The 15160-nt window shown below is 37.3% G+C and overlaps 1 protein-coding gene across 6 annotated transcripts in view; it reads right to left on the bottom strand.

Moving 5' to 3' along the window:
* tspan11 (tetraspanin 11) overlaps positions 1-15160 on the bottom strand; it is a 364316-nt gene that overhangs the window by 150545 nt on the left and 198611 nt on the right. For all 6 annotated transcript variants that reach the window (XM_039760769.1, XM_039760772.1, XM_039760774.1 and 3 more), the window contains exon 4: positions 3291-3365. In XM_039760769.1, coding sequence (XP_039616703.1) covers positions 3291-3365 — 75 coding nt within the window. The remainder of the gene's footprint in view (positions 1-3290; positions 3366-15160) is intronic.

The raw sequence follows: 15160 nt of genomic DNA, 5'->3' as shown, positions 1-15160 counted from the left end.
AATAACCATACAAACATATGGTTTCTACTTCGCGGATTTTCACCTATTGCGGGGGGGTCTGGAACGCAACCCCCGCGATCGAGGAGGGATTACTGTACTACAGGATTTTACTTCTACTGTGGACCAAGCCTGTGTATGTTCATCTATTTGTGTCCAGGTTTTTATAGCTTGTATGTTTGCTGTCCAGTAATAAAACTGAAAGTTAGGTACAGCCATGCCACCTTCTGTCTTAGGTCTTTGTAGGGTCGCTCTTTGGATATGTGGATGTTTTAAGTTCCAAATAAATGAGGTTATTGTTGAATCTAATTGCTTAAAATTCATCTTCATCTTCTATTCATCTTAACAATGTTAATTCTTCCAGCTAGAGTGAGATGAAGGGTTGACCATCTATGTAAGTCTTGCTTAATTTTTTCCATACAGAAGGCGAAAGTTTGTTGATAAAGAGCTTTGTGTTTATTTGTGATGTTAAACCCTAGGTATTTAAACTGATCTGCAATGATAAACGGTAGGGTGTTCAATCTAATATTACATGCTTGAGAATTCACTGGAAAGAGTACACTTTTATTCAAATTAATTCTAAGACCAGAGATCTTTTGAAATTCTGTGAGTGCTGTTAAGACTTCAGGCACAGAATTTTGTGGGTCTGATATATACAGTACCATATCATCTGCATATAGAGAAACTTTCTGATAATCTCCTTTATCTGATAAGCATTTCGACAGTGAACCACCAGTGGTTCAATGGTGATTGCAAATAGCAGTGGTGACAAGGGGCATCCTTGTCTGGTACCTCGTTCTAGTTTAAAGTAGTCTGAGCAAATGTTGTTAATACAAACTGAAGCTTCTGGATTGGTAATTGTTTAACACATACATTGATCACACTCAGATTATTGTGCATATCAGTCAAGGGATGTGGATTGTGAAACTGACACTTTTTATACTAGTAAAAAAAAACTACAAAGGTGCTTTTCTTGGAGCAGTTTTAGTGTCATAATAGCACTTCAGATTCAATCAATATCGAAGCATATACAGAGTCCAGATACCTGCCCGATATTATCTGTCAGGCACTACAAATTAATAAAAAGCAGTCAATTTAAGGGTTTCTGACAAACTATGTTTTGTATTTTGTCAGAGGCACACACAAAGAAATGCTTGCTTCTGCTGACAGATGAGCAAGCCACATACAGTTGCCTGTGAGTGAAACAATTTCATGGGAGGTCTTTTCTTGCCATTCACAGGGTCTTGCACTGCTTGGTATTTATTATTATCACAAGGAACTCTAGTCATTTGAAATAGAAAGTGCAATAGGGTTGATACGATAAGAAAATTCCACACAGCACCAAGTGGCATCATATTGCCTCAGGTGTTATTTATTACAGTTTGGGTCACAAGCATAATAAAATGATAAATTATACTATAGTATTTCATGACACTTGTTCCACCCCAATTAATAATATTCACAATGTAAAGGTGTTTAAGGAGATGCCAGATTGTTTACGGTGTCTGCTAATTTGTCTTGTTAAAAGCAAACTGAGCTGGAGGGCTTGACCGAAAGGGGGTATTCACTTTGTATTCAACTTCTGACCTCATCATGAAATGATTTGAAACTCTGTTCAAATTTCCTACTTGAGACAAGATAATGGTAAAGCCAATTGGGAGTTCAGTTGCATCTATTTATTAAGTGACTTTGGGTTTTCATTTCTGCCACTTTCTTAAATAGTAACCAATTACTTACTGCTACTATTGGAACATACTTCCTTTGCTTTGATTTTAATTAAGTAATTTTTTAAGATTCTCACTTTTTTTTTCTTAACCAAACAATAATGAAATGCAAAGTGATTTAAGTACCAGTTCCAGAACTTAAACTCAATACCCATTTTTGCACAAATTAATTTCTTAATAAGAAAATGATTTCTGTTAATTAAACACAATATTTAATTCTCTGCCTTGTTACTGCTCTCATTCTGACACACCAGGCAGTTAAAAAATGCCAGAGTTTTCATTTTTGAGAGGACTACAGAAATCTTTTGTGGACCAGAACAGATCAATATTTCTCAGACCTTCACTTTTTTCTTTTAAATTTTATATTTTTTAAATAGATATAGTAGGAAGGGTATATAGGTTATCTGGTCACTTGTTAGGTCACAGTGCATCTAAATCTACTGCTTAAGAAAAAAAAAGAAACAATTAAACCATCTGAATGTTAATAAGCAAATCAATTAAAATTAAGTCAACAATGTAATTCTTATTATCATCAGTACCTGGATTCTAATTAAGAAAATGACTGGAACAAAAATCTACACTAAGTGAGTGGAACAAAAACCTACACCAACTGTGACCCTGCAGGATCTGAGTTTGACATCCCAGGCCTAAATAAACACATATTAGCTCAAGAACTGTGATCCTCTCTGGCACTGTCATTTGCCAACATACGCATTGAAATATTACACAGAGTATAAGCATCGCTGCCACCTGCTAACCAAGAAGATATTTTTACTTTGGACCACCTAAATTGCAATAGCAATACATTCAACTTGGAATCTTAAAGGTTTCTGATGAGAAAATACATGCAAACTACACACACTGCTTCAAACACGGGACTCTGGGATTGTGAGGTAGTGTTGCTAACCATTGTGTAATGTCATTTCTTGTGCCCAAAGCATTCTGTTTAAGATGTGTTTTCTCTTTTCAAATTAACGTGACAACCTTTAACAAAGGAAATAGTACTGGATTTTTCATAATTCATGTCTGGTTTACACTGTCTAGCTTTGACTGGGTTAAGCTCAAACATTAAAAGTGAATGTGACATAAAAATGTCAGTGCTCATTTTCCCACTGGGAGTAAGGTGAATGGAATAGCATTTGTAATATTACAAAGAAAGAAAACCTCTCTTTTGTCTACAAATTGAGCAAACAAAATATATAACTTGATAAATAAAGCTTTTGATATTTGTATCTTTGCTCTGATGTGTTTTTTAATTTTCTATTTATAATTGCATTCCTGGAGTTTAAATGTGTTTTAAAACAAATCTCTTTTGCTTCAATAATGCTTATGTTCCAAAGTGACCTATCTTTAACATCTTCTGTATTCTTACTAAAATTATTGTTGTGATTGAAAAATCAACTTTAAATGCAAAATCAATACTTTTTAAGTATCAGTTCATTGGTAATAACCCTTAAATGAGTTGAAATTATTAAAAAAGCAAATTAATCCAGCTGTAGTTTTTAGATGTTTAATATTTAAGCAGGTGTCATTACAAAGTAAAATTATGATGATTAAAAAAAGTCTTACCTTCTGATAATAAACGTAGGCAAGAACACCGGCCACCAGTTCAATCAGAAAGATTAACAGAAGGCAGGAAAAGTACTGAAAGAAGAAGCATTCCAAATTAGTTTACAGTCCTTTTAAGTAAGAATTGATATGCTTAGCTGAATACCTCTAATTATTACAAGTCAACACAATTTTTGTATACAATTCCTGTAAGAAATAGCCAAATAAAAACTGAAGAAGTCAAATGCCCAAGATGATTTACATAAGCACTGATCTCATGGGCAGGTCCTTACCATGTGTCTACCTTGGAGTGGAGAGATGTCAAAGTTGTGTCAGTCAAGCACAGGGTTGCCCCAAATATTGATGCTGGGTTCTCTCCTCTTTCCTTTTTACACCACCTCAGTGTGCCCCATTATCAAAAACCATGGAATCTCATTTAAGTATTATCCTGATGATGACCAGCTGTACACATTATCAGTAATACCTACAGTACCAAGTCAGCACGTAATTTTATGGTGATGATTGATGACAAGTAATCCTTCACTCACCACACAGCAAATGTGTCTCTTGCAGTTTCACTCTGCATATCATCTGCAAGATTACGCCAAATCCAGCGGAAGTATGCAGTACAACTTCCGGTTAAGGCATTGATCTTGTCACATCTTGAATACAGTACTACAACTCCTGAATTTGCTACCAAGTCACTGTAGATAATATAGAAACATCAATGGATCAGTACTTGTTTAATGTAAATGGAGGCACTCATGAGCTACTACAGTATATCCACTCAAAACTGTTGAAGAATAGCACCTGGTAACATCACCTCTAAATGGCACCAAATCTCAATCCAGACTCCTTTCATATGTAGCTTCTTTCTGGTGGAGTGAGCTACCCACCTCATTCAGACCACCATTCTCTTGTTATGTCAATATCTTTCTAATTGATAATTGCTTTGATACTAGACTGTTAGCTAAGAAAAGAGTAACTGGTTGTGTGTTTTTCTGTTTAACTTAGAGCTCTTTATTTGTAATAGTCAGCTTTGCAACTTTATCTTGTAACACTTGTTCCTAAACAGAGTTTAGGCGGATGTTTACTCAATTATGTTAACTTCTTTTGTAAAAGTAATAATGTAGACATTAGAGGCTATTAAACCAGTATGCTGTCCGATGCCTGAGGCATAACCTTCAGTTCCAGGACTTAAATAGCTCTATGACTGAGACAGACAAGTGTGAGTAAGCAAACAAATAAGACTTTAATATATGAACATTGGAACATCAAAAACAACAATATTTACTTATATAGCACATTTTCATACAAATGATGCTGCTCAAAGTGCTTTACAGGATGAAGAATGAGAAAAAACACAAAATATAAAAATAAAATTAGGCAATACTAATCAACATATGATAAGTAAGGTCCAATGGCCAAAAAAAAAACTCTAGATGACTGGAGGAAAAAAATCTGCAGCGGTTCCAGGCCTAGAGACCATCCAGCCCCCTTCTAGGCATTCGGTCTAACATACATGATCTCAATCAGTCCTCATGGTTTTTAGGCTTCACATGGAAGAATTTGACGATGATGGTCATGTGGAAGTCTGGCCTTCAATCCATCAATGTGGGGACAGCACGGTGCTTGGATCTGGTGGTGGTGGCGCAGAGTTTATAAAAATAAAGACTAAGTGTCCAAAAGTGCAATAAACAATGCAGTCAATAAATAATTTAATCTTCTTCTTCTTTTGGATGGTCCCGTTAGGGGTCGCCACAGCAGATCATCTTCTTCCATATCTTTCTGTCCTCTGGATCTTGCTCTGTTAAACCCAGCACCTGCATGTCCACCACATCGATAAATCTTCTCTTAGGCCTTCCCCTATTCTTGTTGCATGGCTGCTCTATTATTAGCATCCTTTTTCCAATATACACAGCATGTCTCTTCTGCACATGTCAAAACCAACGCAATCTTGCCTCTCTGACTTTGTCTATAAACTGTCCAACCTGAGGTGACCCTCTAATGTACTCATTCCTAATCCTATGCATCTTTGTCACACCTAATGCAAATCTTTGTATCCTTAACTCTGCCAACTCCAGCTCTGTCTCCTATTTTTTGGTCAGTGCCACTGGCTTCAACCCATATAACATAGCCGGTAAATTAAATAAAATTAAATAAAATGCATCATTAAATTTAGGCAGTGTCCTCAGGTGAAAATAAATAAACTAATTCCAATAATTTAAAATCACCAAAATCAAGATGTAAACTGCTTGCATTTTCTTTCTCTCTCCTTCCACATCAGGAAATTGGGAATCTGAAATTTGCAGCCCACCACATCGTAGTCCATGGTGCAGATCTGAATTGCCACTTCTTCCAGTAGTTGCAGTTCCTGGAGCTGCCTTCTAAGCCAGTATTCACAGCTCCCCAGGGTGTTTTGCCCTTCACACAGATGCTGTCATGCTTAGATCTCCTACCTTCAGCAAGCTCCCGTGGTCTCTTCCCATCTTGTTTGATCCTCAGCTCAGTAGACTTGATCCTGGCCTCTCACAGAACCTTCAAAATAACCAACGGTCCTTCTAATCAACACGGCCAATGCTACCTACCATTCAGCAAACAATGTAAGTAAATCAAATATACCACATTCCTAAAAATATAGCTACCAAAGTGGTTCTTCAGAGCAATGCTCTAGAGGAACTACTTTCAATTCCCAAAAAAAACATTCATATGAAGGAATGGGTAGCAGAGATAAAAAGCAAAATTACTAGAATAGATGAAGAACACGACAGACTACCAAGTGAGACTCTACATAGGAAAAGGCAAGCTCTACATTCAGAACTAAACCTCTTGACAACTAAAGAAACTGAACAACTAATTTATAAATCCAGACACCATTACTATGAACATGGAGAGAAAGCTAATAAGCTTTTAGCTCAACAAATTCACAAGCAAGAAGTGTGCAACGCAATCTCAGTAATCACCAACGCGAATGGAGTTAAAATCGTCGACCACAAAAATATAATGCACACTTTCAGAGACTACTATAAATCCCTATATACTACTGAGTTTAAAGAAGACAATACACAATCTACAGTAATCCCTCGCTATATCGCGCTTCGACTTTCGCGGCTTCACTCTATCGCGGATTTTAAATGTAAGCACATCTAAATATATATCACGGATTTTTCGCTGGTTCGCTGCTTTCTGCGGACAATGGGTCTTTTAATTTAGGTTACATGCTTCCTCTGTTTGATTGCCCAGTTGATTTCATAGAAGGGACGCTATTGGCGGATGGCTTAGAAGCTACCCAATCAGAGCATGTATTACATATTAACTAAAACTCCTCAATGCTATAAGATATGCTTCCCGTGTGGCGCTTGTTTTGTTTGCTTCTCTCTGTCTCTCTCTGCCTGACGGAGGGGGTGTGAGCAGAGGGGGCTGTTTACACAGTGGCTGTTTGCCTAGAAGATAGGACGCTCCTCTACAAAATGCCGCTTTATCGCGGTGCTTCTGTATACTTAAAAGCATGTATTGATTTTTTGATTGTTTGCTTTTCTTAACGAGCGCTCTCTCTGACATTATCTGCTCTTCACGGTGCTCCTTTGAAGAGAAGATATGTTTGCATTCTTTTAATTGTGAGAAAGAACTGCCATCTCTGTCTTGTAATGAAGCACAGTTTAAACGTTTGACTAAAGGGTGTTATTTCATATCTAGAGGGCTCTAATAATGTTAACAGTGTGGTAGAGTTTATAAGGGCTTAAAATATATAAAAATAACCATACAAACATATGGTTTCTACTTCGCGGATTTTCACCTATCGCAGGGGGGTCTGGAACGCAACCCCCGCGATCGAGGAGGGATTACTGTAATGCATTTCTGCATACATTACAAATACCAAAAATAGACACTTTTAGTGTGGAGGAACTTGAGAAACCTCTGGCATTATCAGAATTACTAGATGCTATAAAGTCACTCCAAGGCGGGAAAGCAGCAGGCCCTGATGGCTACCCTGCCGAATTTTACAAGAAATTCTCCGCTCAGCTAGCTCCCCTCCTATTAGCAACATTTACAGAAGCCAGAGATAACCAATCTCTTCCTCAAACCTTTTGCCAAGTACTAATCACCATTTTTCCAAAACAAAATAAGGACTTATTACAATGTGCATCATACAGACCAATTTCACTTCTGAATAACAACATAAAATACTCTCTAAAATCATAGCTAGAAGGATGGAGAAAGTGCTCCCCTCAGTAATATCACAACACCAAACTGGATTTATTAGGGTCCGACACTTCAAATCTTCGACGCCTGTTTAATGTAATATACTCACAAAGTAAATCAAACACTCCAGAAATATTATCATTGGATGCAGAAAAAGCATTCGACATGATTGAATGGAAATACCTTTTTACTACACTGGAGAAGTTTGGGTTTGGCCCGAACATTTGTGCATGGATTAAATTACTGTATACTAACCCAGAAGCTTCAGTTTGCATCAACAACATTTGCTCAGACTACTTTAAACTAGAACGTGGTACTAGACAAGGATGCCCCTTGTCACCGTTCTTGTTTGCAATTGCCGTTGAACCACTGGCAATACATTGTTGAAATACTGATCAGATAAAGGGGATTAGCAGAGAAGCACTGGAACAGAAAATCTCATTATATGCAGATGATATGGTACTTTATATATCGGCCCCAGATAATTCTGTGCCTGCAGTCCTATCAGCACTCACAGAAGATCTCTGGCCTCAGAATTAATTTGAATAAAAGTGTACTCTTTCCAGTAACTTCTCAAGCATATATTAGATTAGATACCTTTTATCATTGCAGAACAGTTTAAGTACCTAGGGGTAAACATCGCAAGTAAACATAAAGCTCTTTATCAGCAAAATTTTGTGGAAATTACATGGAAAACATCAAGCAAGACTTGCACAGATGGTCAATTCTTCATCTCACATTAGCTGGAAGAATTAACACTGTTAAGATGAATATTCTTCCTAAGCTCCTTTTTATATTTCAAAACATCCTAATATACATTAATAAATAATTATTTAAGCAATATGATTCAGCAATAACCTCATTTATTTGGAATTCAAAACATCCACGCATCCAAAGAGCGACCCTACAAAGACAAAAGGCAGAAGGCGGCATGGCTCTACTTAACTTCCAGTTTTATTACTGGGCAGCAAATATACAGGCGATAAGAACCTGGACACAAATAGAAGAACATACACAGGCTTGGTCCACAATAGAAGTAAAATCCTGCAGTACTCCTTTGTATTCCTTGCTTTGTGCTCCAATAAACACACGTTATCGGCAATACACCAATAACCCAATTGTGCTTCACTCACTTAGAATATGGAACCAATGTAGAAAGCATTTTAAGACCGAGAAGCTTCTATCTGTGGCACCTCTGCAAAAGAACCACCTCTTTCAACCTTCGCAAACATATGCAGTTTTAATATCTGGAAAAAATTTGGAATTAACTTGCTTAGAGATCTTTATATAGACAACGTCTTTGCATCCAATGAACAATTACATTCCAAATTTAACATTCCAACTACACATTTCTTTCACTATCTTCAAATCAGGAACTTTGTTAAAAAAAACCTCCCAGATTTTCCTCATCTTGCACATCCATGCTGGAAAAAATATTGCTCAATCTCAAGGACTTAGACACCATCTCTACAATATATAAAATCATTTTACAATCCCTCCCTTTCCAAGATCCAAGAGGTCACTGGGAAAAACATCTCTCAATTACTATATCAGAAAAGGAGTGGAAAGTAGCAATGCAGAGAACTCACTTGAGCTCCATATGCGCAAAGCATACAATTATACAACTCAAAATTATATTTATAAATAAAATCCTCTGGACAAGGACTTAAATCCATACAGAGATAAGTTTCAGGCTATAGTTTTCTACATTGTACTGTATGCCCCTCTCTCCTATAGGAAACAGTAAACTAGTGTTTTGATGCAGCTCATGAGCAGCATTCTTTGATATATACTTTCTTCCTAGTAAAAAACAAATCATCATTCCCCTTTACACAGTATACAGGGAGTCAGTTATACCAAAAGCCTTTATTCTCTTTAAAAATAAAGAGTTGTTCATCCTGCTTTTCTTCTGAAAAGTTGCATTTTTAGATTTAATTCTTTACAGTATGTCTAATGCAAAACAGCAGAGCTAAATATAAAACTCCACAGCACAAAAGCAAATCCATCCTCGCTTCTGTAGCACCTTGCTTAACAAAGACTACTATACAAGCTGTGTACTGGACTGCTTGGTCACTGCTTTCTTCCTAACCCAAAGAAATTATGGTAAGACTGAATCTGACCCACAGCTCCATGAACTCTGAAATATAGCAGGCTTGTGAGAAATGCGTTTTATTTGTTATAAGCCAGTTAATCAATGAAAAAGGAAAGGTGTATTGAGCGTAAACAATCTCTGTGACCAATGTACCACTGAGCCATTTAAACTCTTTCACACAACATTCAGATAGACCTGCCAAAATTGAATTGAGCTTTCCTCACATTCAGTCATCAAATCCAGAAGTAATTAAAATTATTTCTAAAACAGGGACCACAACATGTCAATGGATCAAAAAAAAAAATCAGTGAGAGGTTTTACAGTAGATGGAAGACGGACAATAACAATTCAGTCTATTTTTATAGTCTTGTCACTGCAAGATATCAGAAAAGCTACATAAGGTGAAAACAGTCCAACTATCTTGCTTTGCACATACTCTGTTGCACATTTAGTAAGTAAGATTAATCATTTCAACTAGTATCAATTATAATACACTAACATGCATAAACTGCAAACTCAGTTCAACCTCAGATCACAGTAGGGACCTATCCCAGCAGATAGATCATTTGGGTGCAAGAACAACCGACCCCTGGACAGGGTACCAGTAAATTTCTGGAACCATTCTCATCCATTCCGTAACTTAACACACATGTCTTTAGAGATATGGGAAAAAAACTAAAATAAAACAAAAAAGAAAAATATACAAAGACATGGCAGAACATGAAAACTTTATTAAATAACTGTGTGTGGAAATCAAATTTGGAATACTGGCTCAAGATGGCCAGATAGATATATAGGCATAGTTTATTTGTCTCCGAGGGGGAGTTGAACCTTTACAAAAGGTGAAGAGGGAAGAATAATATATATAAATATACTGTATATAAAGTCCTATGAAAAAGTTTGGGAACCTTTCTCAGCCTGCATAATAATTTACTTTACTTTCAACCAAAAAGATAACAGTGGTATGTCTTTCATTTCCTAGGAGTACTGGGGTGTTTTCCGAACTAAGATTTTAGTGAAGCAGTATTTAGTTGTATGAAATTAAATCAAATGTGAAAAACTTGCTGTGCAGAAATTTGGGTTCCCTTGTAATTTTGCTGATTTGAATGCATGTAACTGCTCAATACTGGTTACTTGCAACAGCAAATTGGTTGGATTAGCTCATTAGGCCTTGAACTTCATAGATGGGTGTGTCCAATCATGAGAAAAGGTATTTAAGGTGGTCAATGGCAAGTTGTGCTTCCCTTTGACTCTCCTCTGAAGAGTGACAGCATGGGATCCTCAAAACAACTCTCAAAAGATCTGAAAACAAAGATTGTTCAGTATCATGGTTTAGGGAAAGGCTACAAAAAGTTATCTCAGAAGTTTAAACTGTCAGTTTCAACTGTAAGGAATGTAATCAGGAAATGGAAGGCCACAGGCACAGTTGCTGTTAAACCCAGGTCTGGCAGGCCAAGAAAAATACAGGAGCAACATATGTGCAGGATTGTGAGAATGGTTACGGACAATCCTCAGATCACCTCTGAAGACCTGCAAGAACATCTTGCTGCAGATGGTGTATCTGCACATCGTTCTACAATTCAGCGCAATTTGCACAAAGAATATCTGTATGGCAGGGTGATGAGAAAGAAGCCCTTCCTGCACTCACACCATAAACAGAGTCGCTTCTTGTATACAAATGCTCATTTAGAAAAGCTAGATTCATTTTGGATCAAAGTGCTTTGGACTGATGAGACAAAAATTTAGTTATTTGGTCATAACAAAAAGCGCTTTGCATGGCGGAAGAAGAACACCACATTCCAAGAAAAACACCTGCTGCCTACTGTCACATTTGGTGGAGGTTCCATCATGCTGTGGGGCTGTGTGGCTAGTTCTGGGACTGGGTCACATTTCTCTGACTTGAATATCATCAAAAATCTATGGGATGATTTGAAGCAGGCTGTTCATGCTTGGCAGCCATCAAATTTAACTGAACTGGAGAGATTTTGTATGGAAGAAGGGTCAAAAATACCTCCGTCCAGAATCCAGACACTCATCAAAGGCTATAGGAAGCGTCAAGAGGCTGTAATATTTGCAAATTTATGCACCTGTCTAATTTTGTTATGATGCATATTGCATATTTTCTGTTAATCCAATAAACTTAATGTCACTGCTGAAATACTACTGTTTCCATAAGGCATGTCATATATTAAAAGGAAGTTGCTACTTTGAAAGCTCAGCCAATGATAAACAAAAATCCAAAGAATTAAGAGGGGTTCCCAAGCTTTTTCCTTTGACTGTATATGGTGAAATTACTAGGATTGAAACCCTGAACATTTACTTTCAGAAAAAAACTGCATACTGTATTTAGGAAATGGAAAGCTACCAAAGTCACTGAATAGTTAGCATAAAAATGTAAATTGCAAATTAATGTTATCTACTATAAAAAAACATTCAGTAAATATGTATGTGACTGGTCCCTACAAACAATTGAACAGTCAGTTTGGCTTAGGTGATGTAATCAGCAAAGAGGAAGCGTGAGTGTGAGACACATGAGAAACATTACAGTGCTGAAAGTCACTGTTAAAAGACAAGAAGTATAAATGTGGACAGGAGGCATGCAAGAAGCCTCAGAAATAAAGACTCTGAGAAACAGACCTTACAGAAAGCATTCAACAGAGGGAGCACTGTTGAAGAGAGGTTCAGATACACAAGAATACTAAAAAAGGACCTGAAGGTACACGTGGGGTAAGAGATATCAAATATTTTAAAATGTATTCTATTTTCTGACTTTGACAGGGGGCGGCACAGTGGGTCGCGCTGCCACTTCGCAGTTAGGAGACCCGGATTCGCTTCCTGGGTCCACCCTGTGTGGAGTTTGCATGTTCTCAACGTGTCTGCGTGGGTTTCCTCCAGGTACTCCGGTTTCCTCCTGACAGTCCAAAGGCATGCAGGTTAGGTGCATTGGCGATTCTAAATTGTCCCTAGTGTGTGCTTGGTGTGTGTGTGTGTGCCCTGCGGTGGGCTGGCGCCTTACCTGGGGTTTGTTCCCTGCCTTGCACCCTGTGTTGGCTGGGATTGGCTCCAGCAGACCCCTGTGACCCTGTAGTTAGGATATAGCGGGTTGGATAATGGATAGATGGATGGATGTACTTTGACAGGTGAAGTAGTTAGATATATTAACATAATTGAGGGTCTGAAGCTAGAATGTAGGATAGTTTTAAATGATTTTGTCACACTGGTTCCTACAATACATCATTTGGCAATTAACACTAGAATTACCAGAGCCTACGAAAAAACTCGTAAATCCATCCCACCTTAAATCGCTTCTTAAAATCGTTCACAGCTCTCCACCAGCGTCTTTTGTCATCTAAATGTGCTGATAAAATCAGGCTGCAAGCAGCCGGCTATTCCATCCCCCAACGACTTAGAACGTGCACAAATTTCTCCCAGCTAATGCCTTGATTGATTTTCTGGGAGTGAAGTGGAGTTTTAGAGTGGAAATATTAGATTGTTGTTTGGAACACACGCATTTCACATCTGTCATTTCTACAGTAATCTGTGTAAACACCTTGTTAAAACAGAAACGTTTTTTATATTCTAGGAGTAGATGACAAAATGTAGGCATAAACTATATAATGTATGAAGCCTGAAGTCCAAATATCAAAGAAATACTTTCACAAAAGGTACAAATCTAACACAACAATTGCACTTTTATTCAAAAATATAACTGCAGAAACAAAAAGCCGCCTTAACATGCGATTTTGACAACCATTTATTATGATTGCCTTCGTGGCGCAATAGAATCAGCTGCCGACTGGGAATCAAAAGGTCACGAGTTCGATCCTGCACCACTCCGTTTTGAGAAGTAAACTGCTCTTAGTCTTATTATTTTAGAATAAAAACATACATTTGATTTCAGTCTGTAACATTTACTACTAAAATATGTAAAACATTTCTCTTTTAACAATGTGTTTACACAGATTACTGTAGAAACGGAACAGACATGAAATGTCTGTTTTTTAAAAAGATATGCATTGGAATTACATTTAACAAAGGGGGGAGGATTGCAGACACTGTGTGTGGAATGCGGGGGTTAGAATCCTACAGTTTAAATAGCATTTTGATATTAATATTTCAGACATTTTTAATGTCATAACTTGTTCTTTCTGATATTTACAGTAGTTTATAAAATTTTGACTGTGCTGGGTTGGCGCACAGCCCAGGATTGGTTCCTGCCTTGTGCCCTGTATTGGCTGGGATTGGCTCCAGTAGATCCCCATGACCCTGTGTTCGGATTCAGTGGATTGGAACATGGGTGGATGGATGGACAAAATTTTGAGTAAATACAGTTATCAGTCTTTCAAATAATTTGTTATTTCTGCTTTTTTAACTTTAAATAAATAACTGTTTTACTTAGTACATAGCGATTTACACTCATATATTGCCAAAAAGCCAGAATTGCTGTGGAAAAGCTGCATCAGTAGAGAATGTAAAAAAAAATGCAACAAAATTACATATTTTTATTTGAATTTTTTTTTTCTGTTTTTCCTGTTGGAGTATAATTTTCTGTAGGTTTAAGTCAGTTGTGTAGTCACAAGGCTGTAAGTGTGAACGCAGTTAATTTAAGAACTTTTAGATATTTAGTTAAATTGAGTTAACATATTTGTAGCTTAAGTGGCACAGTTGTGCACAGTGATTAGCACTGCCACATTACAAGATCAAGCATGCTACATAAAAATCCAGCACCTGATTGTCTGCATTGGGTTCACATGTTCAACTTGTGTCTCTGGGTATTCTTCCGGGTACTCCAGTTATCCTCCTACATTCTCAAATTAGTGCAAGCTTAGTTATATGGTGCCAGTGCATGTTTGAGTATGTGTGTGAATGAACCTTATGATAAACTAGCACCCTATCCATGCCTTTTCCTGCATTGTGCCTAGTGCTGCCTGGATAGGTTCTTACTTCGTGCACCTTTGATTTGGAGTAAGTCGGTTTGAGAATCACTAGGATTATTCTTAGCTTACCAGTAAATGTAACAAATTGCTATGGAGATTACCATAAACTATTGCCAAAACCAAATGATGTTTATAGGTTAATTGTGTTATCACTGCGAAAAACATCCTACAAGTCCTTATTTTTCTGCTGAAATGTCCTTTTTTCACAATTAGGTAGCTACCTTAGCCATGGGTATATCTATTGCCAATTTTCTTGAAAGTTATCCTTGAGCTTTCTTTCTTATTTGTTTGTTTGCATCACTGAATGTAATTTTCAGATTCAACTTTAAAGGTAGTCAGTCCACCATAAACATTTTAAAGAAATAAAAATTATGTGTCTCAATCAAGAGTGCTACTCGAACAGATTTTAGGGATGGGCTCCATAAGTACACAGCAGAATTTAAAGGCTACTCAAACTTTTTGGTGTTGGAATAATGGAACATGAGTGGGGCTAAAAGCTTATGTTTCAGGGAGGTAGTGTGGCCAGAGTAGAGTAAGTTATTGGAATGTGAGCAATACACTTGTTTGGTACTGATGAAATGGCATTTTAGATAGTCAGCAAGTGGGCAAAATAGCCAGCCTCTGTTCTGTCAGCGAACTGGCAGATAAACATTTGTGCA

Source organism: Polypterus senegalus, chromosome 8 (genome assembly GCF_016835505.1).
Source record: "Polypterus senegalus isolate Bchr_013 chromosome 8, ASM1683550v1, whole genome shotgun sequence".
NCBI lineage: Eukaryota > Metazoa > Chordata > Cladistia > Polypteriformes > Polypteridae > Polypterus > Polypterus senegalus.
Note: the sequence above shows the minus strand (reverse complement) of the source record. Positions and strands in the feature narration are given on the sequence as shown.